The sequence below is a fragment of the Rousettus aegyptiacus genome, unplaced genomic scaffold (genome assembly GCF_014176215.1).
Source record: "Rousettus aegyptiacus isolate mRouAeg1 unplaced genomic scaffold, mRouAeg1.p scaffold_m13_p_17, whole genome shotgun sequence".
NCBI classification, from domain to species: Eukaryota; Metazoa; Chordata; class Mammalia; order Chiroptera; family Pteropodidae; genus Rousettus; species Rousettus aegyptiacus.
In genome coordinates this window covers 24,645,697-24,673,573 of record NW_023416292.1, presented here as the reverse complement: position 1 = coordinate 24,673,573, position 27,877 = coordinate 24,645,697, and the positions used below count along the sequence as shown (strand labels likewise).

Here is a 27,877-nt window from a genome sequence, read left to right as displayed (position 1 = left end):
CCACCGCCAGTGCTCAGCCCTCTGCAGCCCAGGGGCCACAGGGCCCACCTAGGCACAGCCCCCGACTCCCGGCCCCCTCACCGGGGCGGTCTGAGCTGCGGCCACTGTGGAGTTAGACGGGCAGGGCCTTGCCATTTGCAAACCGTGGGACCTGCGTGCGCCTGTCACCTGTCCGGGCCTCAGGGTGACTTCTCCAAGCGTGCTCCTGGCTGGCAAGGACACTGTGTGGGACCTAGCACGGGCTGGACACTCAGCACACGCCTTCCGGTCCTCCCACGGCGTCCGGCCAGGCGGCCTGCGTCCTGGGGCCTCCGCCAGTGTCCTGGGGCGTCCTTTCACAGTCCACCCCATCCTTTCTGCCTGACTCTTCCCGCAGACCCCCTCTGGTCCCCACTTCATCTCTGGAGCTGGACGGGGCCGGTTTCCTTTGGCAAGTCCTTCCTGAACTCTAACCTGCTGCCCCTCCCCAGGCCTGGCCTCTTCCCGGCTGCCCTGCAGCTGGTGCCCTGGGGGAAGGGGGTGGGTGGGCTCTATGGTAACCCCAGAGGACAATGGCCCGCTCCTCATCTGCATACAGACGGTCTCATTTGCATACAGACAGGCCTTATCTGCATATGCTCAGTAGGACTCTGGGAGCACATTCCACAGCGCCCCTCTGCCCCGCCCTGGCATCGCTCCGCCCACCCCTCGCTCCTCTCCTCTCCCACCTGAGGGGGGCGCCCTGCTCCCCTGTCCCTCCTCCCCGCTCCCACGCCTGCCCGACTCCTTCACCGGGAGCCTCTCTTCCAAACCAGGAGGCCACTCAAGGGGGCGGAGGGCTGGCCTCAGTCACTGCTGTCTCTCCTCGCCCAGGTCCCCCAACGCCCAGGGGGTAAAGAGGCGGTGCAGACTGACGGCAGGCTCTGGGGCCCAGGGGGCAGGGGAAGGGCGGCCTCCAGGCCAGACCCTGCCTCCACTCACCCCCACTTCCCAGGGACGGAGCCCTTGCCCGTCCACCTCCCTCAAGAGGTTCCTGCAAGGCTGGGCAGCGGAAGGTTCCGGAAAAGCAGGGAACCTGGGAAGGGAGCGTGCTCCTGGCTGGCAAGCCCTTGAGTAGGCCAGATAGATGGCTGTGCAAACGGAGCAGCTTCCTCTGCCTCGATCAGCCCTCCCAGACACCGTCTTTGTGGGGGACCCAGGGCTCCTTGGCAGGTAGGTTGGGGGGAGCCTGGGGCCTTCTCCTGACAGCCCCCACCAGGCCGAGGACCCCGGACACAGCCCTCCCCTGCTCTGAGGAGCTGGGCCACACCAGGCAGCTCCTATGGGAGGCTCCTTCCTGCCCGGGGCCCAGGGCAGGTGCCGAGAGGCCCTGAGGTTCCAGCTTGACCTCAAGTGAGGAGTCATGGCCTAGGGGAGCTGGGGGCGCTGTGCTCCGAGCGGGCCCGCGTGCCCCCCCCACGCTGCAGGGCGCAGGAGGGGCGTGGCCGGGGGCAGGGCCCGAAGCAGACACACCTGTCCTCTGTGTGGGTAGCACCACGCCATGTGTATTATCATAAGCCTTTATTTAGAAAGATCCCGGGGTTCAGACCGCAGGCCTGGGAGGCCGCGCGCTGGGCGGCGTGCGAGGCGCTGGGAGCTGGACTCTGCCCGCCGTCCAGCAGGGGCTCTCTCCCGGGCGAGGGGCCGTCTTCGGGCAGGTGTCGCATACAGACGTGTTGTGGCAGAATGGGGGGGGCATTTCTGAGGAAGGGTCCTTTCGTGGGGGAGCAGAGGGCCACCCATTGGCCTCCCATTGGCCTCGCACCCTCTCCCACTGTGTGGGTCCCTGCGGCACGGAGGCCGTCCCCGGCTAGGGGCCCGTTGCTCTGCATCGGGAGTGACCAGGTCAGCGTGCCGCCCCCAGGAGGCCCGGCGTGGCTGGGGGGGGTGGGAGCGGCCGAGGCCGGCTCTGCCGCACTCCCCATGGCCGTCCGCGCATGGCCCCCCCGCCTGTGGCGAGGGCGGGCGCGGCTTCCAGCACTGGTCTCTCGGAGCCAGGGTCCCCTCTTCTCTTTCTGCTCCCCCCACCCCGGCCCACAGGCACATCCACGCCCACCAGTCCTGTTGTTCAGGGGTCAAGAGTCTTTATTAGGTGGGGGGGGCTGGACGGCAGGAGAGGCCGGGCAGGACGGCAGTGGGCTTGGAGCAGGGGTGAAGCTGTCTGGTCCCAGGTGGCTCCAGGTGTGGTGGGTGGGCTGCCAGGCTGAGGGCTGGGGCCTCCCTGCTTCCGCCCTGCTCCAAGGCTCCTCGGAGGAGGCGTCAACCTCCGGCCACTCCAGGAGGGCTTCTCAGAGGGTCCCCGGCCGACTGCGTGATGTAGGTTCTTTTTGGTCTGAAAAGAAACGTCCAAGTGTCAAGGGACGAAGGTTCTTTTTGGTGGTGACCTTAGCCTAGACAGAGGACAAGCTTCCAGGGAGAGCACCTCTTCCAGGTGTTCTCCCAGGGCCATGGGGCCGAGGGGGGCGGGAAGGGATGCCAGGGGTGGGGACGCAGATGCCAGGCAGGCGGGAGATTAGGCGGACGCCCCGGGGACTTGCTTCAGGAAGGCGAGGAGCATGCTTCCCTTGTCCAGGGACCACCCTGGGGTGTTTGGGTGACTTCCACAGTTCCTGTGGCCTCTTCCCGTCCTGTCTTCGACCAGCAAAGACTGTTCCCAGCATCCTTCAGACTTCAGCTCTGCACCTGAGAAGCACGGCCCCTCCCTCCCCAGAACTTGCCGGAAGTCTGCCTGTCTGCTCCCCTCTCCTCTCAGCTCCTCCCACCGCGTCTGGGACACGTTCTGCCAGAGGCCAGCGCGAGCAGCGGGAGCCTGTGCTTGGGGATCCAGGAAGCCCCATCCGAAGCTCGGCCCAACGCGAGAGCCCCAGACCTCTGAGCCGCGTGTCCTCTGGGCTGTGACTACGCCCTCGTGAGCGCGGACAGCATGGCCCGGTTTTCAGGGCTATTGTCAGATTCACGGAGACCACAGCTAAGGAAGGGCTTACACTAGCAGCCGGTGGCCTAATGAGGGTCAGCCCCTACCCCCCCTCCCCAGGGGCGGGCTGTGCCTAGGGCTGAGGGTGAGCGGGCCCCAGAAGCAGGGCTGCGGGCCCAGTGCTCCCTGCCTGCCCCACGTGGGAGGGGGAGCCAGCAGCTTTGGAGGCCCCCACAGTGCACCTAGGGTGACTTCTCCAAGGGCTTTAAAATCGGAGAATCTCAGAGGAGACCTGGGCCAGTCCCTGTGCACCCCTACTCTGCCCAGGTCCCTGTCGCCCCTCCACCTAGACTCTGCCCAAGTCCCTGTCACCCCCCAGCCTCCACCCAGGTCCCTGTCACCCCCCAACCTGGACTCAGACATTCCAGGCTTACCTCCCTCCTCCCTGCCCCACCTCCTCCTTCCTGAACCCCACCTGCAACCCCAGGCCCCCTTCTCCAGGCCCCTAATCTTGACCTTGATCGCCCTGCAGAGGGTGGGGATGGGAGGTCTGTCCTGCCTATCATACTGGAAGCTACCCAAAGATCGGGACTTGGTCTCCCCCAAACCTGAGCTCCTCCTGGCCTCTGCCCTTGATTCCCTCTGGCCCTCCTCTCCCCTGGGCTGGCCCCCGCATGCCCCTCTCAGCCCCCGAACCCGCTCCAGATCCTCAGGCTGCCTGGGACAACTCATAGCCCCAGGCCGGCTGGACTGGGGCGACCAGCAGAGGAGGCTGGTGTCCATCGGGCCTGGGAAGGGTTGTGGATGAAGCTGCCTCCAGGGCACTCCCTGGAGTGGCAGAGGGGCCAGATGGGAGGGTCTCCGCTGCTCTCTGCCCACAGAGCATCCCCTAGCAACCCATGGTGGCAGGGGGACTCAGGACCCCATAAATCACCCCAGCCCCGCCCTGCCGACCACCCTCCCCCCACCTGCTCCTGCACCTCATTCCGGGTTCCCTCTGCAAAGCCGGCCCCTGCTCAGTGGCCCTCCTACGTGCCCTCCGGTCAAGGTGACCATTCTGTGCCTTCTGCTTGAGTCTAGAGTGGGCATTCTCACCATCCCGGTTGTCTCGGGGATCCTTTTGGAACCTCCTCAATGGCAGGAGGGGGAATCTGCCTCCCCAAGCCCCCTCCCCCGCAACCACAAGCGCCTGGGAGGCCAGCATTCTAAGGGTCTCTGGATCCTGCCACTTTTTGGGGGTGGGGATGGGGGAAAGGAAGGGAATTCCCAAGCATTTGGTGTCACAGACACCCCTTTTCTCTGATGGCAGAGCCCAGGAAGCCCAAGCAAGGGACCCCAGCTGCGGGCAGCGCCCCTTAAGTCTCGGGTCAGCCACATCCAGCCAGGGCTCCAGGAACCGGGCTCCAGCCGCTGGACCCGCGAAGGAATTAGCAAGGTTTTACGACTTCCTGGTTGGGAGGAAGAACCTGTCGCAGAAACAGGAAACTGGGTGGGAACCTCTTAAGTTTGATCTCCTTACTGGCTTCTCAGCCACCTTAAGTGGCACGGGGAGTATTTGGCACAGAGCCTGACAGACACTAAGCCTCCACTTGCAGTATTTTTAAAAATCGCATATCGATGTGGACTTTCACTGGATGGATATCGAGAGGAAGAGACAAATCCCCAGGGACCTTTCTCCCATCCTCCAGGAACCCCATGGGAAAATCCAGAGCCGAGGTAGTGACTTGAGGACAAGATGGCAGCCGATCGCCATGGCAACGGCAGAACCGGAGTCTGGTTGGCTGCAGGGCAGCGCCGGGGAGCCAGCTGGTGCCAGATGGTGAACCCGGCAGAAGGCAGCCCCAGCCGGGCGAGGCTCATGCCCCGTGCCCAGGGCGCCCCTCCATATGCCGCCCCGCCCGCCGCGTCCGCGCAGACCTGGGGGCTCCCCCTCCAGCCCGCTGGCACACGGGCGCAGGACCACCCGGAGACAAAGCCCCTCCTGCGCCCAGTCTCCCCGGACCGGGTCCCAATCAGCTCACTCCTGACAATGCTGAGGAACCCCCAGACCAGGACTTGGAGGGTCCTGCGTGGCAGGGCTTGGAGGCAGCAGGCGCCCCGGTTCAGGGAGGCCACGTGTCCGGCCGGTGCCCTGGAGAGCTGGGAGGGGCAGAGTGGGTTCGGGCAGCCGGGGCACTGAGCCCACTGCCCCTGCCCCATCCTGGTCCGTGTGAACACGGGGCCAGCAGGGGGACCTTCCAGAGAAGGACGGGTCCACAGCCAACTGTCACAAACGTGTCCTCCAAACTGGTCTCAGCAAGATGCTGGCCTGTGTGGGACGAAGCTGCCCCAGCCGGCCGCGGAGCCTGGCTCTCTCACACCAAGTGCCCCGTCCTCCCCAGCCAGGCCCCACCTCCAGACCCCCGCGGCCCTCCCCCAGGTCGCCACCTACCTGCAGTGGCTCCTCTGACCCTGGGTCACTCAGCATCTAGGATGATGGGATGTCTGTGCACAGCCTACCAGAACGCTGACATTCACTCGGCCCACCTGGGCCTCAGAACTGTGGAAGGGAGCGACGTTAGGAGACGGCCCTGAGGGCACCCGCTAGTGAGGGAGGGGAGCCAGAATCTGAACCCCAACCAGCCTGTCCAATCCGAGTCGAAAACCAAAGCCTCGTTTCGTTGGCCTTCCTGGGGACCCGGCCCGTCTCGCAAACCCGGAGCCGCCTGAGTTCATGTCAGCTGTCATTCTTCTGCTTCTAGGGCCCCCAGTGCAAACACTTATTAGAAGGACAGTGCACAGAGGCAGGGCCCTGTCCACACTTCTGCTTAGAATCAGTGACCCTGAGGCCAGGCAAGGGCAAAAGCCTCCCTGGGGGACGGGGACAAGGCTGGGTGTGGAACCGAGGTGGCCCGGGGACTCCTCAGCACTGCTCACTCTCCCTGCACAGGCCTCCCGGGAGCAGGGCCCCGTGCAGGAGCCGGAGGGAAAGATGAGGCTCAGCCCCAGAAGCTGGGAGAGTGAGGGCTGGGGAAGGGGCTGCAGGGGCCTGGCGGGTCGGGAGCTACAGGGCGGCGGGGCCTGGGGACTGCGGACTGGTCCGGACCAGATCAGGCCCAGGAGCCTGTCCCCAGGAGGCTCCACCTGGGCCTCACTGTGAGAGCCCGGCCAGGTCGCAGCTTGTTTCCCCCCAGACCTGGTTAACACTTGAGGCCACCCCTCAGGCCTCCCCTCCCCAGCCCCGTTCCCCCTCCCATTCGGCGGGTGCTGGGGAGCTAAGCCCCTCACCTGACAGGCCCACTTCCGTGGCCACTCACAGAGAGGTCTTTGTGCAGAGGCTGGGCCTGGGGAAGGAGGGCAGCTGGCACCCCCATCCCCCACATTCCTACCCGGTGGCCAGCAAGGCCTTGTCGCCTCAGACATCGCTGCAGCCTCTCAGAGCCCTGGATACGTGACCCCTCGGGCGCTGCCTCCTCCAGAGGTTTCCGGGACTGAAGCCACTTCCCTGTTGGTCACTGCAGGGCCCGGCGGCCCAGCTCCTGTCCCGACCTCGGGCCACCCGAGTGCTGGGGACCAGTCTCGGCTTCTCCATACCCCCGCCCAGAGCTCCAGTAGACCCCTGCGTGAGCGTGAGAGAGACTGTGATGGGCGATTCTAAGGGGGGCAGGTAGGGACCCCCTGCTCAGGTGGCTCCCAGGCCTTTGGCACGTCTCTTCGCTTGTTTACAAGGGGCTGAGAGCCACCTAAGTGTCTGGCTGGGCGCTTGGTCAGTGGGCGGCCAGATGTGGGGGTCTCTGTCCCTCCCGGGAGTGGCCATGTGCTGCTCCCCGCCACCGCCTGCACGCGCGCCCCGGCGACTGTCAGCTGGTGTCCCAGTACCCTCGAATCCCGCCCGAGCGGAGCACGCGGCTCCTAGCCAGCGAGGTCCGCCTCGTGCCCCGTCCGCCCCCAGCCCCGCTGCTCACCCGGCGCTTCCGCAGTGCCTGGCCTTGGAGTGCGGCCCACTCTCCACCACCTGCTTCTCACCCACCTCTGAGGGACGACCCCGCCCCCTGCCTGCATCCCCTGGATCAGCCGTTACCCATCTTTTGGTCCCCTTCAGGAATGGCTAAGTGGTGACAGTGAATTAGAGTGGGAAGGGGGAACCAGCCCGCAGCCGACCCTCGGGGGCTTCTGGCTGGAGGACCGGCTGACCCAGAGGGTGGATGAACGGAACCCAGAGAGAGACAGGGCGGGAGCCAAAGGCCAAGGGAGAAGACAGCGCGGCCGCGGCTGCGTGGAGGCCCCGGCCTGGCCTAGGCTGTCGGGCCCAGTTTCACGGGGTTGGGAAGGTGGGGGCCAGACAGCCGGGCCAGGGAAGACACGCTCGGAGCCTCCGCTCGAGCACACCGCCGTGGGGGAGACCCTCGCCGCCTGCCCCTCCTGCCCATGCTGCCGCTTCCGACGCCCCGGCGCCTCACGCCAGGCACGGTCCCCTGCGGGCCTGGGCCCGGCCGGCCTGCCCTGCCGCTCGCCGGGGCGGCCGTCTCCGGCTCCCCTTCCTTCTCGCCCAGCGGCACCCGTGGGGGGCGCGGCACCGCTCCCCACCGGCCCCCTGCCCGAGCCCGCCGACCAGGGCTGGCGCCCGGCCCGCACCTGTCGCGGGCGCCATTTCGCAGGCGCCGGCCACCTAAGATGGCGCCCCTGTCCCTCTGCTTCCGTTCCCACAGCCTCGCCTCCTTCCCGGCCGGCCCGGCAAGGTGGGGGGCCAGGCTGGGGAGCCAAGGCCGGAGGAAGCGAGACAAAAAGGGACAGAGGGGCCGGCCCCTTGGCACCTCCGAGGGTCCGAGTGTGGCGCGGGGAGGGAGGGCCCAGGGAAGAAAGAAAGTAGTGTGAGTTTTTATTTCTGTCCCCTTCCTGCCGCCTCCCCCGGCACGCACACCCTCGGATGAAAACAAAATCGCTCCCCTCTCTCTCTTCCTCAGTCCCCCGCCCCTTTATTCCTGGCTCCTACCACGAGCCTCCTGGAATGCAAATGAGCTGTATTATGCAAATGTATGCAAATAAGGCTTAACGAGCGGAAGGAGGGGGCAGAATGCCTAATGAGCAATGGCGGAGGGGTGCAGATGGAGGGTGGCAGGGGTGACCCCCTCCTCTCCGTTCCCAAAGCCTGGAGGCTTGCTGGGGGCAGTGGGGATCCCTCGCTTCTGGGAAAGAGTAGGGGCTCAAGGCGTGGTCGCTGCAGCTGAGAAGGCCCAGGGCGGCCTTGGCTGTAGGTGAGGGACAGGAGAGCTTGCGGGGAAGGTGGGGTGGGGCCGAGCGCAAGGGGCCCGCCCTGCCGCCGGCGGGACCTTCCCTCCCGGCCCGCCGTGGCTCCTGCATCAGAAAGAGGGTTCCCCAGGGAAGATTCCCAACCAGACCCAGGTTCTTCCTGGGAGCGGGGGTGAGAGCTGTCTCTTTGTGCTTTGGAAAGTGGGGGTTGGGGTGGTTACCATGGCAACGTGGCCGGGAACACCCACCTCCCCAACATCCAGCCCCAGAGGACCCAGGAGTTGGGGGGGATAATAGAGTGACACCCCCTGATGCCCCCACCACCTGGCACTGCCAGCCGGAGATGGCAGCCTCACATCCGAGAGAGAATGGCCCCTTTGTTCCTGGGCTCCCGGTGCTGGGGGAGCAGGCCCGGGCACACAGAAGGGCCTTTCCCAGGCCCCGTTCCAGTTTGCGTGACTCTTGCTGGCCTCTGGAGACTCCTCGTGGCCAGCCACTGGCCTCCGCGCCCTGGCAGATGGCGGCCCCCTCGCCTTTTCTCCCGCGGGCTTGCCAGCCAGCTACTCGAGGTGCGCCCTCCCCTGCGCTTCTGCCCGAGGCCTCCCCTCCAAGCCCCTCGCGGAGACAGCAGGCAGCCGCCCGCCTCGCTGGCGCGCGTGAACACCTCGCATGCCCAGACAGGCACCCCGTCCTTTTCGTGGGGGATCACCCTGGGAACTCTCCCCCCCAGCCCTAGGGCTGCTCCGCCCAGCTCAGGCAGCCGCCTGAAGGAGGCATCGGGCACCATAGGTGGGCCAGGCTGGAGCTCAGGAGCCTGGCCTGGCGGGGCCGGCATTTCCACTGGCCCGCTGAGGGGCGTCGGCCACACCTCTGCCGCTCTCCTGAGATCTGTAAGATGAGGGATGCAGGGCCGAGGGCATCTCAGGCTCGACCTGATCCGTGCACTCCGCACTCCGTGTCTCACAAGAACTATGGCTGAGTCCTTCCTGCACGCTGACCCTCACCCTCCTCACCGCTGGAGCAGCCCCCCTCGTCAGGACTCCCCGAGGCAGACAAACCCGATCTTCTGGCCCGGAACGCCAGCTGCCCTCAGCCTTTGCCCCTCCCTGAGAGACTCCACGGCTGCCTGCAAACAACGCCCACCGAGTCTTCGGTGCGCGCGCGCGCGGGCGGGCAGGAGGGCCCTCCTCACCCCCACGGAGGGACGCGCACAGCCGGCTCACTCACCGCCCGGGAGCTGTCCGTGGTGCTGGAGGCGGCTCTGACGCTCGTGCGCAGGAAAGGGGGCGGGGTGCCGCACGCGGCCGCCACGGTGGGAAGCTAGAGCGAGAGAAGAAGCAGAGGCATTTGGAAACAGCCAGGCGAGGGGCAGATGTATTCCTCACGAAAGTCTCTCCTCTCGGAAGCTCTCCAGACTGCCAGTGCTACTTTGGGGGAGGCAGAACGCAAAAGCCAGGGAACTCTGAACCTCCCACCCCTTTGTCCTGGATTAGCTCAGTCCTCATCTGGGTCCTACTTAGAAGCCCACGGGAGGCAGAGTCACGACGCCCGCCCTCGGGGGAGAGCACAGGTGGCGGTGGTCGGCAGGGCGCAGACCTCTGCATTCCATCCCAAATGTTGGGGCCGCTGCAAGGGGTTGCCGTGAAGATGAGGAAGCATGTGGTGTGATCGGTACCGGGAGCCTGGGAGGAAAGGGGGACAGGAAAGGGTGTGTGCGCGTGTGTGCGCGCGCACGCGCACGTGCGTGTCCCAGGCAGAGAGATAAGCCCATCCATCAGTGGTTCTTAACCCTAGCCGCCCATTAGAGGCAGTGGGGGAGCTTTTCAATGATACCGAGGCCTCGGCCTCATTCCCAGGTGCTCTGATTTCGCTGGTCTGGAGCTGGACCCAAGCAGCGGCATTTTTTTTTAAAGCACCCAGGTGATTTTAGTGCATAACCAGGCTGAAAACCACCAGCCGGGGAGGAAGCAGATGTAGGAAGCGCAGGGGTTAAGGCCGGTCAGGTGGAGGAAGAGGCAACCTTAGGGCCCCCCCCCGGAGAAGGGAGCGGACAGGGAGGAGGACAAGCATGTGACCCCTCTCCTGGAGCTCCCGATGACCCCACGGCTCAGGCGCTGGGCTTGTCTTTCCTGTGCTGTGGACGCTCAAACCACCCCAAGGCCACGAGAAGAGCTGCCTCCCCACCCCGGCCCGCAGACGGGGAATGGGTGCGATGCCCCCGAGGGCACGCTGCTCCCCTTCACCCCGGAGGTCCCCCGGGAGGGTAAACAGCAACAATGGTCCCTTTCAGTGCCCAGATTCCAGCCCTTCAGCCCAATTAGCAGACACAGCAAACAGCAATTCAGCCGCCTTCAGCCCCTGTCACAACAAACTCGGAGCAGCCTTAACGGGGGATTAGGGCAGGGGGAGGGGTGCCACTCCGAGCCCTGGGAGAGCCTGGGCAGCGAGGAGGGGCTCCCCTCTTCCCTCACCTCTCCCCTGTCTCCATGCGCGCCCACCTACCCTCACCTTCCGTAAGCCACTCCTCGTCTTCCTCAAAGCTCTACGAATGTTTTCGTAGTTTGGTCTCCTCTCTCCCTCCAACAATTTAAAGCATTAACCTAAACTCACTGATCTCCTCGGGAAGCTGGCCTCTCCTGCTTCTGGGCGAGACGGTGCCATGCCCCCAAGATCTCTGAGGTCCCGGCAGCGAGGGAAGGGAAGTGGAAGGGCCCGCGCCACCTGTGCCCAGGACATCCGGCTGAGGAGGAGGCAAGGACACACGTGTCACCGTGCCGACTCCCAAACCTCCCAAACCTCGGAGAACACTCTTCTGGGACCTCCAGGTGCAGGGGAACGCAGAGGGGCTGGCGCTCCTCTGGGGGTCACCTGCAGTGGGGCGGGGCAGGCCAGGGGGCAGGACACACGTCACTCGTCACTCGGCGCTGCAGAGACGTCTGCACGCTGGTAGGCAGCGGCAGGTCCGCTAGGTTTGTTAACTGTACCCACAACCTGACTGGTCTCTTAATCCAATAAACTGCGTTTTTAGTAACTAGAAGCTTGACGGAGTCAACCTGGAATTGTCATTTACACGTACCACATCTCCCTTCCTACGTAAGTCAGTTCGCCAAGCGTAAGTCCTCTTACCAACAATCAGTAAGATCCCTCAAAGGGAAACACACGGCAGCCACTCTGCCTGGGGGACTCCAGCCTCTTCCCTTACCTGACTTCCCAAAGACCGCTTCCTCTCCCCTGGCTCAGACACTGCCTGCCCGGGCCCCCAGCTGGAGGGACTTCCTCGAGCTTAAACGCTCTGAGCTCCTCAGTAGAGATGACGCCCAAGGGCTGCTCTTGCGCATTCTGGGGTCAGCCGTGCGGTCCCGGAGTCGATTCTCCCACAGTCTAGGAATCACTCTCCACCGGAGGCATCGTCAGGGGTCGTGATTTCTTCCACACTGATTCGTCATTCGCTGTAGGTTACAACCTGTGGATACACCGCCTTACAGCGCCGTCGTGAACATGCCCGAGCGGAGGCTCAGACGTCTGCGCGAATTACCGCCCCGAGCGTGGACCTGGGTCCCCTCACATTCGCTCTTTCTGTGTCTGTCCCTCCCCGGGCTTGCTGACTGGCGCGATTCTCACGACCGGAAGGGCGTTTCCACAAGGCCCTTTCGCTGCCTAGGATCAGGACAGATGTGTCTCAGGGTGAGGGTAGGGTGATCACTGCGACACAGAACTTGAGTCGGATGTTTAGGAGAAAACCGCCTCTGAACTCCCGGGCTCAGAATTCAGCAGCAGGGTATGGGGACAAAGAGCTGAGGACAGGAATAAAGACAGTAGCTTGAAATTTGGTTTCCAGGACAGACAGGTGGAGCTGCAAGGTCGGAAGAACAGGTCTTGGCCCCGGGCGGAGATGCGATGGTGTCAAGGAAGACGCTCCTGGGGGCCGCTGCTGAGGCCCCTCCCGGCCCCCTTCGCCCCGCTCGCCTGCCTCCCGCGGGGGTGTAGCTGGAGAGGGCGCTATTTCGTATAAACATTGGGGGAGGCGGAAGGCAGGACTCTGGTGTCACTGTGAGGTCTGCATTTGGGAAAAACCCCTCAAATCCCAGCGTGTCTGTTCCCCGAGCAGATTTGCACCTGTAAGTGGCCAGGCTTCCCTGATGTCACAGCTGAGCTCCCTGCCCACCATGGACCACACGCATCCGAACTCACACGAGGCCGCACGCCACTCACGCCTCAGCCTCACCCGCAGACACTCACGCGGTCACCTGTCCTTCTCCTGACGACCCCACCCACACACCCGCAGGCACCCGCAGGCTGACGCTCGCCCTCCCCCCAGCCCCCGCATCCCTCTTGGCCTCCATCCCCCCCTCTACTGAGACACGGATCTGCAGGACGGGAGCCCTGCACCCCAGGGCCCTGGAGCCTCTGCCCGTCACATGTGCTAAGTAAGGGGAAGCATGGCTCGCAGATGGCATGAGCCCGCCGTGCCCGCCACACGGGTTCTAAGTCTCCCGCGGATGAGTGCCAGCAGGTCCCATGCACCCATCTCCAACCGGCGAGGTGAGAAGTCAAAAATAAAAAAAAGGTTATCTTTCCTGGTGCTTCTCCTTGTCAGCCCATGGTCGCCAGCAGGCCCTGCATCTCAGGGCCTTCCCCGCCCCCTCCCCCACGCCGGTTCCCCGCCCCGCCCCTCCCCAGGTCATCGTCCGCTCACCCTCCCCAGACCCTCCCGCCGCTGAGCGGAGTGGAGGGCGGTGGGAAAGGCCCTGGCTTTGAAACCAGGGAGTGATGTCAGCAACACCGTGGAGCCTGTGGCTCCTCATCCGTGAAACAGAGTTAAAAACAGCGACCTCACCGTGTAGGCGGATCAAAGGAAAACGCCACTGCTAGGAAGTGCGGTGTGGAGGGCACCGCCTCCCGGCTGCGGCCTTCCGGGATTCGCCTCTGGCCCAGCCTGCTCCCCTTCTCCGTACCCTGCCCCCAACCGCCTCCCTCTAAACACACACACACACACACACACACACACACACACACACCCCAAATTCCAAACAGCTCAAAAAGCAAGGGGCCCTTTCGAGGTCTTCCCCCTCCAGATCTCAGGAGGAAGGAGCAAAGGCCCCCCAGGCTCTCCGAAGCCCAAGCATCTCAGTTCAGAGTCCCGAGTACTTCTCCCACATACTATAGAATCGGATTATGATCTTCTAGCTATAAAATCAGTCCCTGGGAGGAAATGTGAAATTCACACTGGAAACGGGCGTCAGTACGAAGCCACTTTGCCCAGCCCCACCCCCTTCTTGCTCCTGGCTGCCCTGTCCCGGGCAGGGGAGCGGTAGCCAGGGCCGGGAAGGGGTAGCAAGGGCCGGGGGCGTTTCCAGCTTCGGCCACAGTGACTTTTATTCTACCAGGTGGTTCTAGACCTTGCTCCTCTCAGCTGCGCCTAAACACCCTTTTGCTTAAAATATTTGGGTCAGGCCAGATAAATGGATTCTTTCAGGAATGGCCTGATTAATCTCTAATTCTTTGCTTTCTTTGGGCAGCATAAATACTAAGCCACACATTCCTTTGTGTTTGAGCTCCTTGAGGTCGTTTGCTCTTGGAGATGACCGCTGAGCGTGAGGACGGGTGGGAAGGTGGGGGTCCGGGAAGACCCCAACTCGACCCTTCTGTAAGTAAAAACAAAGCTGGCATGAGAAGCTTTTCAAGACATCAGCTCAGGTCGCAGGCTGTAAGGACAGGCATGGAGACTCGGCCCCAGAGCCCAGGCAGGGTGGAAGGCCTCCCCAGCCTCCCTGTCCCCTTGGCCGGCTTCCCCCCACCCCGCGCCCCCAGCCCTACTCCACCTGTCTCGGCTTCCCCACGCAGCTCCCAGCAGCGCTGGACAGACCTCTATGGCTCCAGGGGGCCATCTCGGAAAGACCAGCGTCCTCAGGTGACGTTGTCAGCCCCCACCCCGGCCCAGGGTGGGGAGCCTGGAGAAAGCTGTCACCAGCGCCCAAGGGAGAGGCCTGGGCCGGGAGCCCCGGACAGCCCTGCCGCTGGGTTTCCACAGCGCTGGCTTGGAGCTGCGACCCCGCGGTGACCCAGCCCGCAGACAGCCGGGAAGGGCCGGCGGGTGAGGGAGCCACAGGCGCCCGCCCCTTCTCCCTTCCCCCCAGCCCGGCAGGGGGAGACCCTGCACCTGGCTAACGCGAACGAGCGGAGCCCGCCCCCCTCCCGCCCCCGGGCGCGGACCAGGGTCGGGGTGGAAAGCCGCCCGGAGCAGTGCGGTCTCGAGGCCCGCGGGCCGCGGGTCCTCGTCTCGCCGCCCACGGCCCGCGGGTCCCCGCGGCTCTAGGCCCCGGCTCAGGCCTCCCCGGTCCGCCCGCGCGCCCGCCAGCCCAGGCCGCCGCCTCCCCGGGGCCCCCCTGCGCAGTGTATGGGGTTATTTTTACTTTCGGTTATCTAGCTTTATGAAGACTCCACACCACTCATACAGCTAGATAACCAAAGATAACAACCAACCCCGCCTCCTGGCCGCCGCCGCCTCTTCCACGCAGCCTCCCGGCCGCCGCCGGCGCCGCCGCTGCCGCTGCCTGCCGCTCGCCCGCCCCCGCCGGTGAGGGTGGGAGGAAGGGACAGGGGGCCGGATGAGGGAACGAAAAGGGAAACGGAGTCCCCAGACCGAACCACTCAGCGGCTCAGAGACACCGACGCGCCGGCCAGCGGCGCGAAGTCCGGGCGTCGCCCCTGGCCCGGGGCCCCCAAGCCCCGCGTCGGAGTCGGAAGCGGGAGTTCCGCTGGTCGCGGGGGGCAGGGACGCGCGGGCGTTTCATGCCACCCGGGCGGACCGCAGGCACCCAGGCGAGGCCTCGCTGGGTCTGCATGGCCCTGCTCGGGCAGGTGCGGGGCGCTCCCCCAGCCCGCGCCTGCACCGGGGGGCCGGCCCGCCGCGCCTCCCAGCCCGCGAGGGCGGAGCGGAGCCCGTGCGTGGAAAGGGCCGGTTCCGCTGCCGACTAGAAGGGGCGCGGGCAGCGACGCCGGGGGTCAAACCCCGGAGGCACCCTAGTGGGAAACAGGGAAATCCCGGCAGTCCAGGGACAGGGAAATCGGTGGGGGCGGGGCGGGGCGACGCCGAGACTCCCGAGAGAGTCTCTCCCGGGAAGAAGGCGAGGGCACAGGCCGCCCCCGGGGAGGGGACCCAGGAGGGTGGCCGGACGGGCGAGCCAAGCCTCCGGCCCTGCGGGACTCCCCAGAGAAGCGGCTTTGCACGAAGAGCTCCAGAAACCACCCAGGGCGGCGGAGGTGGCCCGGGGTCCCAGGCGACGGGCTCTTTAGGGGTTGGCGGGGGTCCCCATCAAGAAGCAGGATTGCCCAGGAGGTCCTGGCAGCCCCGAGAGAGGTGTGGGGCTCGGCCCCCCTCGCGCCCCAAGCCGGCCAGGCCACTTACGTGGAGCCCCGGGTGCCCATCCGTGCTCTGCGGCGCGGTCTGCCTGGCCCCTTCCCGCCCGCGGAGCGCCGCGGCCCTGCGCCCCGGGCGCCGCGGCGGCGGCGCGCGCGCTTCGCGGCCCGCGGCGCTGAGCGGGGCGGGCAGGGCCGGCCGCACCTCCCCGGCTCTCAGCTCGGGCTCTGCCGCCGCTCTGGCCGCGGCGCGCTCCGGCTCCGGACTTTTCATTCATCCTTTCACGCTCCCTCCCCAGGCCGGCCTGGGATTGGCGCCGCTGCCTCTAACGTCACCGCCTCGTCGCCCCGCCCCCGCCCCTGGTTGAGCCCGAGCGCGCAATTGGGGCGCCCCTCCTCGGGAGAATGGGGGGAGGGCGGGGAGCAGGGAGGAACTACTACGTCTGTGTGCCGATTCCCAGCCCCTCGCAGCCTCACCCACCCCCGACACCCGCCTGCCATCTCCAATCCACTGCCGTGCGTGGCTTTGATCCCCAACCTCACGCTTTCTGGAGTCCCACACCTTCCACTGCGGCCCTGGGCAGATTGCACAGGACCAGAAATCAAAGGCGGAAAAGACGACCCGAGACTCCCCCTCTCATGAGATTACTCTTTGTGCTCCCCTGGTTCCGATTCCCCCCAGACCCTGATCCTAACCTTTTAGGGCGGGCGGGAACCTTTCTTGTTAGTTGTCAATCTCAAACAGTGAGGGGGACATTCTGGAGGTTTGGGCCTCCCATCGGCAGACCGCGTCCGAGCGAGGCCGGGCCTCCTTTCCTGTCGTGCAGAAACGGGACTGTCTCTTGAACCTCTTAGGAGCACCCAAATTCCAGGTGGGGGAGGCTCGAGGATCCCAGCCGGCTTCCGCCTGGGCCGCGCGCGCAGATTCGGACTCAGCCGCGGAGGCCTTTGCTAGCGCCTTCCCTCCCTGCGCCCGCCCCGGGCGCCTCCCTCTGCGAGCCCCGACCCGGTTCCATCTCCTGGAGAGCTGGGGTCAAGGGGAGAAGGACCCCGCCATCGACGAGGTTTCAGATTCCGGCCTTTCCCCACCTGGTTCCCCACCGGCCCCGACAACCAGAGCCGCAAAATGCCGCGACCCAACCCCGGCGGCATCGGCAAGCCCCCACGCGCACGCGGAGCTAGACTGCCACAGCCCCCCGGAGCTCCCCGAGAGCCCGCCGGCGCCCGCTGAGCTGAGCCGAGCCGTGGGCCTACCAGGAGGCAGTTCAATCCCAAACCGACCCAGCGCCCCCCCCCCCACTCTCTGGCCCTCTGCAAAAAACCCTACAACTTAGAAACATGCAGCCTGTCCCTCCCCTTAACATGGGCTGCTCCTATTACTAGCGATCCTTGCACACTAGGCCAACAGGGGTACACTTTGAGGTGCCCCACCTTAGCCGCCAGGCCCCGCCAGATCGCACCATCTGCCCCGGGGGCCGGCCTCTGTGCAGTCCAGGACAGAGCGGGCTGGAACGCTGTCTGCCTGGGTCAGAGGCAAGCCCACGGCCAGTGCGTCTCATCTGGGGCTCCCCTCGACACCGGAGATGTCTGAATAAGGGCTGCAGGATGCCAGGCGGGGGACACTTCCAGACGCGCAGCCCAGGAGCCTCTGTGCCTCCCTACCAGATGGCGCGGAGCTGGGCAGACTGCCGGGTTCCTCCAGCCCGGGGCCTCCCCAGGCCGCGCTTGGGATAGCTTTTCCCGTCTGCCAGCCCACAGGGTCTCAGGGGCTCCAGGGAAGGGCCTTCTAGAAGCTTCCACAGTGTCAGTTCTTCGCCCTCCCAGAACTGGGAGCACACCGGCCGACAGCCAACGCGGACAGGGAAGAAAAGAGACAATGTCTGCTCCCTACTTCCTTTCCTCCTGGCCCCTCCCAGGTGGCCCTACCACTCAGAATGGAATGCGGGGGGGGGGAGCACCAGGGGACGCTCCCCCCAAACACTCACAGGGGTACGCTCCCCCCAAACACTCACAGGGGGATGCTCCCCCCAAACACTCATCTGCGGATCCACCCACTGGGGTGCTGCTAAGTGCATTTCCCAAGCCCCAGAGGAGGTCGGCCCTCTCTGCCTTCCCTCTTTGTGCCCACAAACCTGCAATATCCCTGGGCACACTACCTCACACCCCTTCAGAGAGCACCCAATGTCCTCTAGACATTCCGGCAGCCCTAAACAGGGCCCACCCTCGCCCAGACACACCACCAACTCCCCCTACAAAGATTTTCCCAGTGGGCCTCCCACAAGACCCCTGAGAGGCACCATAAGCGAACTTCTCTCCCCTTCTTCCTCCCCTGACTCAGTGCCTGGAAGGCTGGGTGGGCTTGTGGGAAAGAGCCGGCCATCCTGCTAGCTAACATCGATCCCTTTCTTCTCTGTCACCAACCTCCAACGAAGTCTCCTGTCCTGTGTGGGGCCCGAGGTCATCGCCACAGCCCCTGGCCCTGGCCAGGGCTATCCTGACAGCACAGCCAGAGGCAGCTGGATGAGCATGAACCTCATTTCTCTTTCAGCCATTGCTGTGTTTTTGTGGGGGAGGGGGGAGGACAGAAAGGTTTCCTTGCCCAGCGGAGACCCCCATTCCCACCCCTACTGCCGAAATTCAGACTCAGCTGGACTGCCTCAGAACCTGGGTCAGGAGGGAAATGGGTACCTATCTAAATTTCTCCAACTAGCTCATAAAGAACGAACTCTCTCTGCCTCTCACTGTGGCTTTGGGTTCTACAGAGGCACCCAGCCTAAACAGAGTATCTGAATTTAAGGAGGCCCCACAAAAGAAAGGGGGGGTCAGGCTGAGTTATCCCAGAACTCTGCAGAGTCCCCTCTCTGTCCATGTTCCTGACGACTGCCCTTCTGTTTGCTTTTGTCTGGGTCTCCCCCCAGCCCTACTCGGAGGCAGAGGGGCCTCTGTCCTTATTCCGGGGGAGAGGGAGCAGTAGGCGACGGGTCGGGAAGGAAGCAGACAAGTGTCCGTGCCAGGCTCGCGGGGTCTGCGTGTCCAGCTAAGCCAAGCTGCTCCAGTTTCAAAACAGAAACCACTTCCAGTGGTGAATGGGACAGCCCCTCGTGGGCAGAGGCAAACCCACAGATGCTCGGGTCCATGGCATCTAACTCACGCCTAAAGCAGACGATGCGCATCATTAACTCATTAACGAACAAACGGACGAAGGTGCCGGTGCTCCTGTGAGACCCCGAGACCCCGAGCGCCTTACGGGGGGTGGGGGGGCGGGGAGGGCTCTGGCAAAGTGTGTGCCCCATGGGGTCTGTGACGGGTGCAGGAGGGGACGGGGAGCACTGTCTGTTGCATGTCCTCTGGCAGTGACCATGGGCTAGCTCCTTCACCAGAGGAGCCCCTTCTGCCATCTAAAATCGGACAAGGCCGCCCCGTCAGAGGCTGATGCGAGGGGCTGTAGGGAAGAGGGTGCGTCGGTCCCCTTTGCGCATGGCACAGCAGCCCGTCTCCCTAGAAAGGCCCCCGCTTCCCGCGCACGTTAAGGCCCCGCAGCGTCCTACAGAACGCTGGTCTGCAGCCCCCACCCCGAGTCCTCCCAGGGAAGTTCTGGGGGGCTGCCTCGCTGCTGCTGATCGGAGACAGTAAGTGTCGGGGTGAGCCTGGGAGCCCGCGTCCCCCGCCAGCGCCCTCCCCGCCCCGGCCCCCGGCCGCAGGTCTGCGCCCACTCTCAGTCTGCATGCCCGAAGGGGCCGCGGGTGGAACTCGGCCGGAGCTCGGCCTCCATGACGCTGTGGGACGCAGCTTTTGGACAGATTTCTCTCATGTGGGTCCCGAAATACGCCTTGGCATTAAGCCACTCTCTTGAAATACTCAGGAAATTAAATAAAAAGCATATTTTTTCTTTGTTTCAATTATCAGGTTAGTTTGCCGTGAAGACGCAGATTAAGGCTGCATTAGGAGGAGGGCGGTTCCGAGGTCCGCTCTGTCCCGGGTGTGCGTCATTCCGATAGGCATTATCCGACACTATTTTTTGCTATAGAATATTTGCATTGTCTATGGGACAGCAACAAATAAAAACAAGAATTGGTATTTAAACACGCTGAAGTGGTAGGAAAAACAATTATATATATTTAAATCTCCATATAGGCCAATGAGGTTAGAGGGCATGGAGGCATGATCTGGAAGATTCTGTCCCTGGGGATAGCACCAGCCACCCCACCCGCGGGCCTCTCTCCTGCCAGAGGCGGCCGGCATCCCTCAGGCCTGTCCAGGCACTGCCTCCCCACCTGCGCCCAATCCTGTCCCGGACGCCAGCACTGTTCACTTGCCCGAGAGCCCCAGGAAGTCGGGGGAGGGGGTGACAGAGATGGCAGAGGGTCGGCCACCAGCAAATGGTCTCCCTGAGCGGCAAAACCGCGCGCCTGCGAGGCCCGTGCACGCAGACACGCGTGTGCGCACACGGCCAGCAGCTGGGCCCTAAGGTGCAAGCGCTTCTCCACGATGCGTCCAGCAGCTCCACCTCCCGACCTTGCGGGGACCGCCCTGGCACACGCGCCCACTCGGTGCCCTCAGCGCCCCAGGTGCGCACTCGCCGCAACGCACACGCCGCCCCTTCCCACCTCCGCAGGCCGCAGGCCGCACAGACGTCTCCGCTCTCTTCCGCATGCGCGCGCGCTCCTCGGGGTCCCCTGGCGTCTGTCCCCGCCCTCAGGAGCCCGTGAGAGCAGGCAGAGGGCCGGAGCCCGCTTCCCTCTCGCGAAGCTGGGCGCAGAGCAGCCCCTCACCTCCGGCCACCTGGCCCTGTCCCCATTACCAGTGGCTGCACAGGTCTTGCTACCTTGCGATGGGGCCGGGGCGGTGGCCGGAAGAGCCGGGGTGGGAGCCGGCGGCCGGCCGCGCTCGCCTCCCACACCAACGCTGCCCTCAGAAAAGAACGAACAAGAAAGCAAATACCCCAGAAGCCGGGCCGGCCACCTGCGATGCTACCAGAAACGAACGAGGCCTCTTCTTCGTGGGTGCCCAGCTCCTGCCAAGGAGGAGAAGGCAAAGGTTAAGTGTGCTGAGTGGGCACGAGCCTCCGTCCCCAACGCCCAGAGCCCCGCGTCACTGTCACCAACTCCTTGGTCCTTGTGGCGTCAGCCCACAGGCCCTGCACGGCCCAGGCCCTGCCCTCCCCCCGGCGGAGCTCGGGGCTGTCGGGGCTGCACAGGGGGAGAGCCCCAGAGAAAGGCCTGGCTGGCGTGTGTGTGAGTGTGTGCGTGCACGTGTGTGCATGCGTGTGTGCATGTGTGTGCGTGCGTGCATGCGTGCGTGCATGTGCATCTCTGTGCATGCGTGCATGTGTGTGAGTGTGTGTGTGTGTGAGCCGTCCAGCTCCATCCGCCTGGACTACTAACCCAATCTCACCCTCACAACCTCCCTTCACCTCCACCCACAACCTTAGGGCCCAGGGCTTTGCACTGAGTCCCGGGACACCCTGTGGCCCTCCCAACCTAAACCTACGGGAGCAGTCGCCTGCCCAGGGGACAGCTCCGCACAGAGCCCTGCTGCTCTGGGCCGCCCTGCCGGGAAGCGCGCTCAGGGCAGGAGGAGGCCCGGGGCGAGGGGCCGGCTTCTGTCCCGTAGATCTAGCGTGGGGAGCCCTGAAGACGCCGTCGTGAGGGTTGCGCCCCAGCTCTCCCCACCTCCGTCATTGCCAGCTGCCCGTGACGCCCTCGCGGAACGCCAAGGCACCGAGACCCGTGGCTACCCACCGATCTCTGCCTCTTCCTCTCCTCATCTTTCCACATACACGAAAGCCGTGCATAGAAAGCGGCTATTATTATTTTTATTCTAATGCCGGGTATGGAAACCAGTCTCAGTGTGTTATCGTCTCCCCTTCCCAGCATTTTGCTTCCAGGCTACATTACGATTTGGCGGAATGATGCGTGTGACATGGGTGACCGGCTCCTGAAACACGGAGAGGGGTGTGCGCGCGTGTGTGCGCGTGCGTGTGTGTGATGTGTGAGTTGGCGAATTATTCTACCTCAAACTCGGTTCCACAACTAATTCTTCGTTTTTTAAAGTAAAGAGGGTAGCCTGCCTAAATGCAGAGGAGATCAGAGAAACGGGGCGCTGGCGAGCAGGGAGAGCCTTAGAGGCGAGGCTCGCGTGGCCCTCTGCACTCGGCCACCCACAAACACCCACCTGACCGCGGCCTCCACCGGCCGGCGCCTCCATTTCATACCTAAGAGCAGAGGGGCCGCACCCCAACTTGCAGACTCGCTAGAAGATAAGCACAGGCGCAGGTGGGGGACCTCTGGCTCCTCGTTCCCTCCAAACCAGAGGCAGGGGACCCTGGATCTCTGCCCTGCACCTCCCCCCGCCAAACACACACCGCTCAGGGGGACGTGGCGGCCGGGGCGCGGCCCAGGGGGCATGGAACACGTGTGTGCATGCTTGGTGGCTGGCAGTCTCGGCCTCGCCCAGAAATCTGGCCTCTGGGGTGCCAGAGCTAGTCTCCACGGCCCAGCACGGCCCAGGCTCCCCGAAAGCACCATGTGGGGGGACCAGGGGCGGGAAGAGTGCCATGGTCCTACACCCTCTGGCTCGTCCGAACAAAAAAACAAGGAATGAAACAGAGGAGCCACCTTCAGGGGTCTGATGAGGGCTCGAGCGAGGGTCTCTCCCCTCCGGACAGCCCCAGGGAGAGGGGAATGCAGTTCATCCGGATCCTGTACGACGTTTTTGGATTCACCCCTAATTCTGGTCTCCGCCTTTTTGGAAATGCCGTCCCTTCCCCCACCTCCCCAGTCCCTCAGACTCAGTGCTCCCCCACACGGGGGGGGGGGTGCTCAGGGGCTCGGGGCGGAGAGGGCTGGAGCGAGGGAGGGAAGCCCGGCAGCCCCCGGCTCTGGCCTCCCGGGTCACCGCCTCCGCCGAGACGTGCCCTCCAGCTGCCCTCCAGCTGCCCTCCACGCCAGCGTCCCACGCAAGCGTGGAGAGGCGGGCCGCGGCCGGCTGAGAGAAGGGAGGGCTGGATGAACGGGGTCAGTAGCACCACGACGACCCTACAGCCTCCCCCACCCCCAATCCCATGGCAAACTTAGCGACCTGCCTCCCGGGTTGGGCCGGCGAGGGGGAGGAGCGGGGACCGAGAGGCTGTCTGGGGCCGCGGCAGGCCTGGCAGTTGCGGGGAGCCAGGCGTGAAGCCCCGCCCGCCGATTACTCCCCCACGCACATGCCTCACCCCTCGGGCGCCCCGAAACCTCCCAGCAGCCTTTCCTTCCTGAGATTGTCGTGCGCCTCCATTAGTCAATGGGCAAAGGAGGGCGATTAGGGTGCCCTGACTGATTTTAGGGGCTCTCTTCCCGCCCCAGCCCAGCGGTCTCGGGGGCTGAGACTCTCCCAAATGGCCACTCACCGGCTTCCGTGAGCACGGGCGGGCCGCGTGGGGCCGCCGCTGCCTCTCGCCGGCTCCCGGCCTCCCGCCGACCGGAGGGCGCAGCTCTGCTGATGACGTAGCAGCTGTCTCCATTCAGGAATTTCGATGCCTCTTTCTTTCTTTCGCTGCTCTCCCTGGAAAGGCAGCAAAAAGGGGGTGCTGCCCCTGTCTGGACGCACCACCGGCGCCAAAATGACAGCGCCCTCCCGCGAGCCCCCTTCTGCGGGGCGGGGGTCTCCGCTGTCCCACTGCCTCCCAGCGCCTCTTCCGACCTGAGGCAGCAGCGAGAGGGGCCGCGGAGGCTATTGTTCCTCCAGGCCACCCGCATCCCCAGAGGGGGCACGCGGACACCCCTTTCCCCGGGCCCCCTCCAGCTCTGAGTGGCCGGGGACCGTGAGAGCGGGGTTAGGGCTGCGCGTGTCTGGCAGGGAGTGAGCGCTGCAGAGCGAAGGACTCGGCTTGCCCTTGGGAGGTCCGGGCGCGCCGGTCCCTTCCGCCCAAGCCTCCCCGACCCCCGTCCCTGTCCGCTGGACTGACACTAAATCCAGGTCTGACTCGCGAGGGAGAGAGTGACAATTGGAAGACGAGGCGGGGAGCTGGAGGGGGACAGGTGGGGCGGTGGCGGCTCCGGCATCTGCACAGGGCAGGGGCGGGGTGGGACCACACATTCAAAGTGGGAGATAAATTATCCTGTTCTCAGAGGGGGAGGGCACCGGGGGCTGGTTTCCAGGGCCGGGGCCTGAAGCTCGGCGGAGGCTGGGGCCGGACGGGCACAATGGTCAACGGTCGGGCCTCTTTTCTCCCTCTGGCCCCCCCAGCCCCCCTTCTGCTCCCTCCCACTCTCCCCGGCCTGCGTGGGAACTCAGTCTGAGCTGGACGTGACAGACAGCAGGCCTGCATGCTAATGAAGTTTGTCTCAAGTTCATTGTCAAAGCCCCCCCTTCCCCTCCTCTCTCATACACAAATCTCCTTCCAACTTTTGTCCCACAGACCTGGAGGCCACTTGAGTCTCCGCCGGCTCCGGCTCTCACCCTCCCCCGCGGCTTTCAGCCTCCCCTCTCCGCACCGCCTCCCTCCGCTGGGCGGGGTGGGGGCTCTCGCACCCTGGTGCCTTCCCAGCCACCTCCGGCCGGCCATCCCTACGCTCTGAAAGGGGGGTTCCCAGGGCTGCGCGCAGAGTCTGAAGACCGGGTCCCTCTTTCCCCACCCCAAAGCAGGAAGACTTTGGGGAGGTGGGGGAAGGCGACCCCCCCACCCCGCCTAGGACCCCTGCCCCCCACCCTCAGCTGGGTCCGGCCCAGTCCCCCAAGTCCAGCCTGGGCCCGCCCCGCCCCTCGTTCCTCCCATCACAATTATTTCGCTCTCCCCTTGATTACATCTGCTTCACTAGCTCAGAAATAAAGCTCCTTTGAGACCAGGTCTGCACCCCAGCTCCCCACCCTTCCCCACCCCTCCCCTGCAGACCAGGGCTCCCTCTCACCCCTTTCTCACCGGCTGCAGGCATTGGCTCCTTGTCTAGGGGGCCGAGGGGCTGGTGGGGGGTGCCAGCGGAGTGGGGGGGGGTCTCTTCAACCCTGGGACGTGTCCAGCAACCCAAACCTGTCCTTTTGTTCCCTTGAAGCTCCGCGTACTGTCACCAGCCTCTGGAGTCCGCCTTTCGTAACCAAGGGCCGGGGAAGGAGGGGAGGAGGACCCCGACGCACTCCACCCCTCAGTTCCAGGGAAGGGAGGGCGGGGGAGCCGAGGGAGGGGGAAAAAACGACCCCCCCCTCATTAGCCAGACAGGAAGCAGCGAAAGGGGATAATTATAATTAAAAGCAGACAGCTGTGGATCGTGTCGTTCATGTTCCTCTAAGCTCCCCCCACTTCTGCCGCCATCGCCCCCAAATCGGCTCCACTCCGCCCGCATTTCCCCGGCCCTCCGGGGAGTGGGGATGTGGCACAGCGGCCGCGGGGACTTGGGGACTTGGGGAAGGGGAGCCACTCCTCTCCCGCACAGGCAGCGCCTTCCTAACCACTGCATCTCGCAGGCCTGGGACATGGAGGGGTCCCCTCCCTATCACCCCCCACACCTGCACCCCAAAGCGTGGGCCTGTAGGAGGTATGGCATTTGGGTTATGATAACTCACTTGGTTATTTTGGGAAATCTTGGATTTTCCTAAAAATAGTAACTTATTCATAATGATATTAATCCCCAGAATGAAACATGCTAGCACATTTTCTCATCCGGGCATCTCTGCGCTCCTCCAAACGCAGGAAGGCTCCCGCCAGCGGAAGGCCTAGGAGCCGAGAGGGGTGTGTCCCCCCGGGGGAGGCTGTGCACAGGCAGCTCCCGGACACTTTGCCATGTGGGTGCCGCTGCGGGCCGGCTCTGCTACCCTGTGTATTTATAGAACTCGAGCGCAGGCCAGAACAGCAGGGTAATTACAGCGCTATTAGCATATATGCAAATCAGGTAACCTATATCTGCTGAATGGGAAGGGATTGTTATTTACTTCTCTCCCCTCCTTCCCCCCGCATGGGCTCGGGCTCCTCACAGCCGCGCACCAGCAATTATCTGCCATCGTAAGAGGGGGGCGCAGCCCTCGCGGAGGGGTTGGGGGGGACAGGGAGCCCCGGGGGCGGCAGGACCTGCTCTGGGAAGAGTGGGGAGGGGCTCAGTGAGGAGTCTCTGCACTAACAAAGGGGGCGGGGATGGCTGGAGAGACGGAGACCTGAGAACAGAGACCGAGGAAGCCAGGAGAGCCGAGCGCCGCGACGGAGGCGGGAGGGACAGGCCCACGGCGCAGGGCGCGGAGAAGCCGCCGACGGCGGGGCGGACCCACGCGGCGGCCGGCGCGCAGGAGCCCGCTCCCGGGCGGCGGGCGGGCGCGAGCGCGGCCGCCTCGGCGAAGTCGTCCCAGTCGGGTCACGGCCCCCTGCCCTTCCGCGCCCCCATTCTCAGGCTTCACTCGCCAGGTGCCGGGGAAGCCCGGCCGGCCTTCGCGGCCCTCGCGGCTTCCGCTTCGTGCTGTTCCCAAGACCTGCCCTGCCAGGCTGGGCACCTCTTCCCCTGCCTGGCGGGATGGCCCTTGGGTGGCCCTTGGTGGCGCCGACCGGAGGCTGGGATGTCAGGGCCTCACCTACGTCCTTCCCCCCACTCAGCAGGGAAGGGGCCGCACCCCTGGGCGGGATCTCCGGTGTGACTGGCTCTGAAGCTGGTTTCAAGTCCCTGGGGACACTTGTATCTCAGCCAAGGTTCAAACGCCTCCTCCAGGTTCCCTGGCAGCCAGGCCACCCCGCGACCTCCGTCTCAGAAACGCCTCTGCCCACCTGAGGCAAACGTTGGGGGGAGTGAGGACCGCCCAGCGGGGGCAGGGTCCCAGGGCGCCTGCTCCCGCGGGGCCTCACAGGGAAAGGGTCAGGTCCCCGAAAGAAACAGACAGACACAGACACCCAAAGATGCAGCAGCCAAAAGAATGACAGGCAACAAAATTTCAAGGCCGGACTTAGATTTTTACACAGAAATGAAAACCTACCGTCGTCGCATAAACATATAGAGACCAGCCAGACGGTCAGGCTCTGCCCCCAGCCACCCCGAGTCCCGCGACACGCGTTTGAATCCGTACCCGCTCCTGGGGCCGGCCGGGTTCCTTTGTGGTCATATCATACAGAGCGAGGAGCAGGGAGAGGAAGACAGACACCCCGAGCCCAGACAGACGCCCAGAGAGCAGCCGAGGCCTACGAGAGGCAAAGGAAAAGGCGCCGACAGGCTCCAGAAACCCAGTGGAGGGCAGGGCGGGTCCGAGGCTGCCAGCCCACTGCCCGGGCCTCGCCTGCCGACCTCTACCCCGAGGCGTGGGAAGTGCCGCTCGCTGCCGCCTACTGCTCTCCCGGGCTCGGCCCAGACCGGCGAGCATCCCCGCAGCGTCCTCGGGCTCGCCCGTGTGCGTGCGTGTGTGTGCGTGTGCGTGTGTGTGTGTGTGTGTGTGGCGGTGTGTTCGGGCCGTGGATGGACCGTCCCAGCGCCCCGGCCCTCTGCGGTGAGGCTCGTGGCGTGGCTCTCCGGAGCTTTCCTGCTCCCGTGGCTCCCTGCTCGGTCACTGGGCCTGAACCTCGGAGCTGTGAGTGCCGGTGAAAGCTCCTGTTGTCCCCCCTGCCCCCTGCTACGGGCCGGGTCCCTCTGCGTCCTCCCCACACTTGGCCTGCCTCGTGCCCAGCGTGGCGGCGCGGTGCACGCACGTGGCGTGCCAGGCTCGTGCTTTCGGCCAGCACGGCGCGTGTGCGCCCACACCTCCTGCCCCGGGCTCCGCCGTCGGCCAGGCCCGCACGGCCGCACCCCCCCAGACCCAGGACTTCAGAGGCACAGCCCAGACAGGCTTCTACCCCGGAGTTCCCCCCTAGAGATGCCCAGTTCTCCCCCTCAGTGGCCTCGTAATATAACAGGTACGCATGGTTCTCCCACAAACAGCCATTCACCCCGGAGCCCCCTGGATGCCCCACAGCGGCAGCTGCCCGGGAGAGGAGACCGGACCTCGGCTCGGGGCGTGAGCTGCAGAGAGCTCTTCCCCCTCTCCCGTAGGGGGTCCCGGCACCTGCGTCTGCATGCACATGTCACTTCCACTCCTGGGACCGTGTGCGCCGCCTCCGCGGCCTTTCCCAAGAGCCGCGGTCTGTGTGCGGGCTGGGCGCCCGCACTGCTCGTGACACGTGCGGCAGGGAGCACACCCTGGCACACACACCGCCCGGCCGCTTTACGCCCCGCAGGCGCCGTTTCCTTGGTGCAGCGTGGCTTCTGCCTTCCTCGCCGAGGGTCTGAGGCGTGCGGCCTGGGCGCCTCCCGGGGCCCTGGGCTGGCCCCGAGGCTCATCGTGTAGCCATCGTTCCGGACCCTGGAGCCCCGCACCCCTGTCCGGGCAGAGGTACTGGACTCCGGGGGGCTGTGCACGTGGCTGGCATTGTGCCTG

General features: G+C 65.0%; 1 protein-coding gene across 1 annotated transcript; it reads right to left on the bottom strand.

The window, feature by feature from the left end:
• Nucleotides 1-1,543: 1,543 nt before the first annotated feature.
• On the bottom strand, nucleotides 1,544-23,467 carry LOC107521526. Its single transcript, XM_016166302.2, is given in 7 exon segments — nucleotides 1,544-2,350; nucleotides 5,364-5,471; nucleotides 6,200-6,530; nucleotides 9,389-9,481; nucleotides 20,462-20,534; nucleotides 22,911-23,184; nucleotides 23,187-23,467. Coding segments are annotated over 5 exon segments (717 nt in total). The 5' UTR covers nucleotides 23,260-23,467; the 3' UTR covers nucleotides 1,544-2,350; nucleotides 5,364-5,471; nucleotides 6,200-6,326.
• Between the last annotated feature and the right edge of the window lie 4,410 nt (nucleotides 23,468-27,877).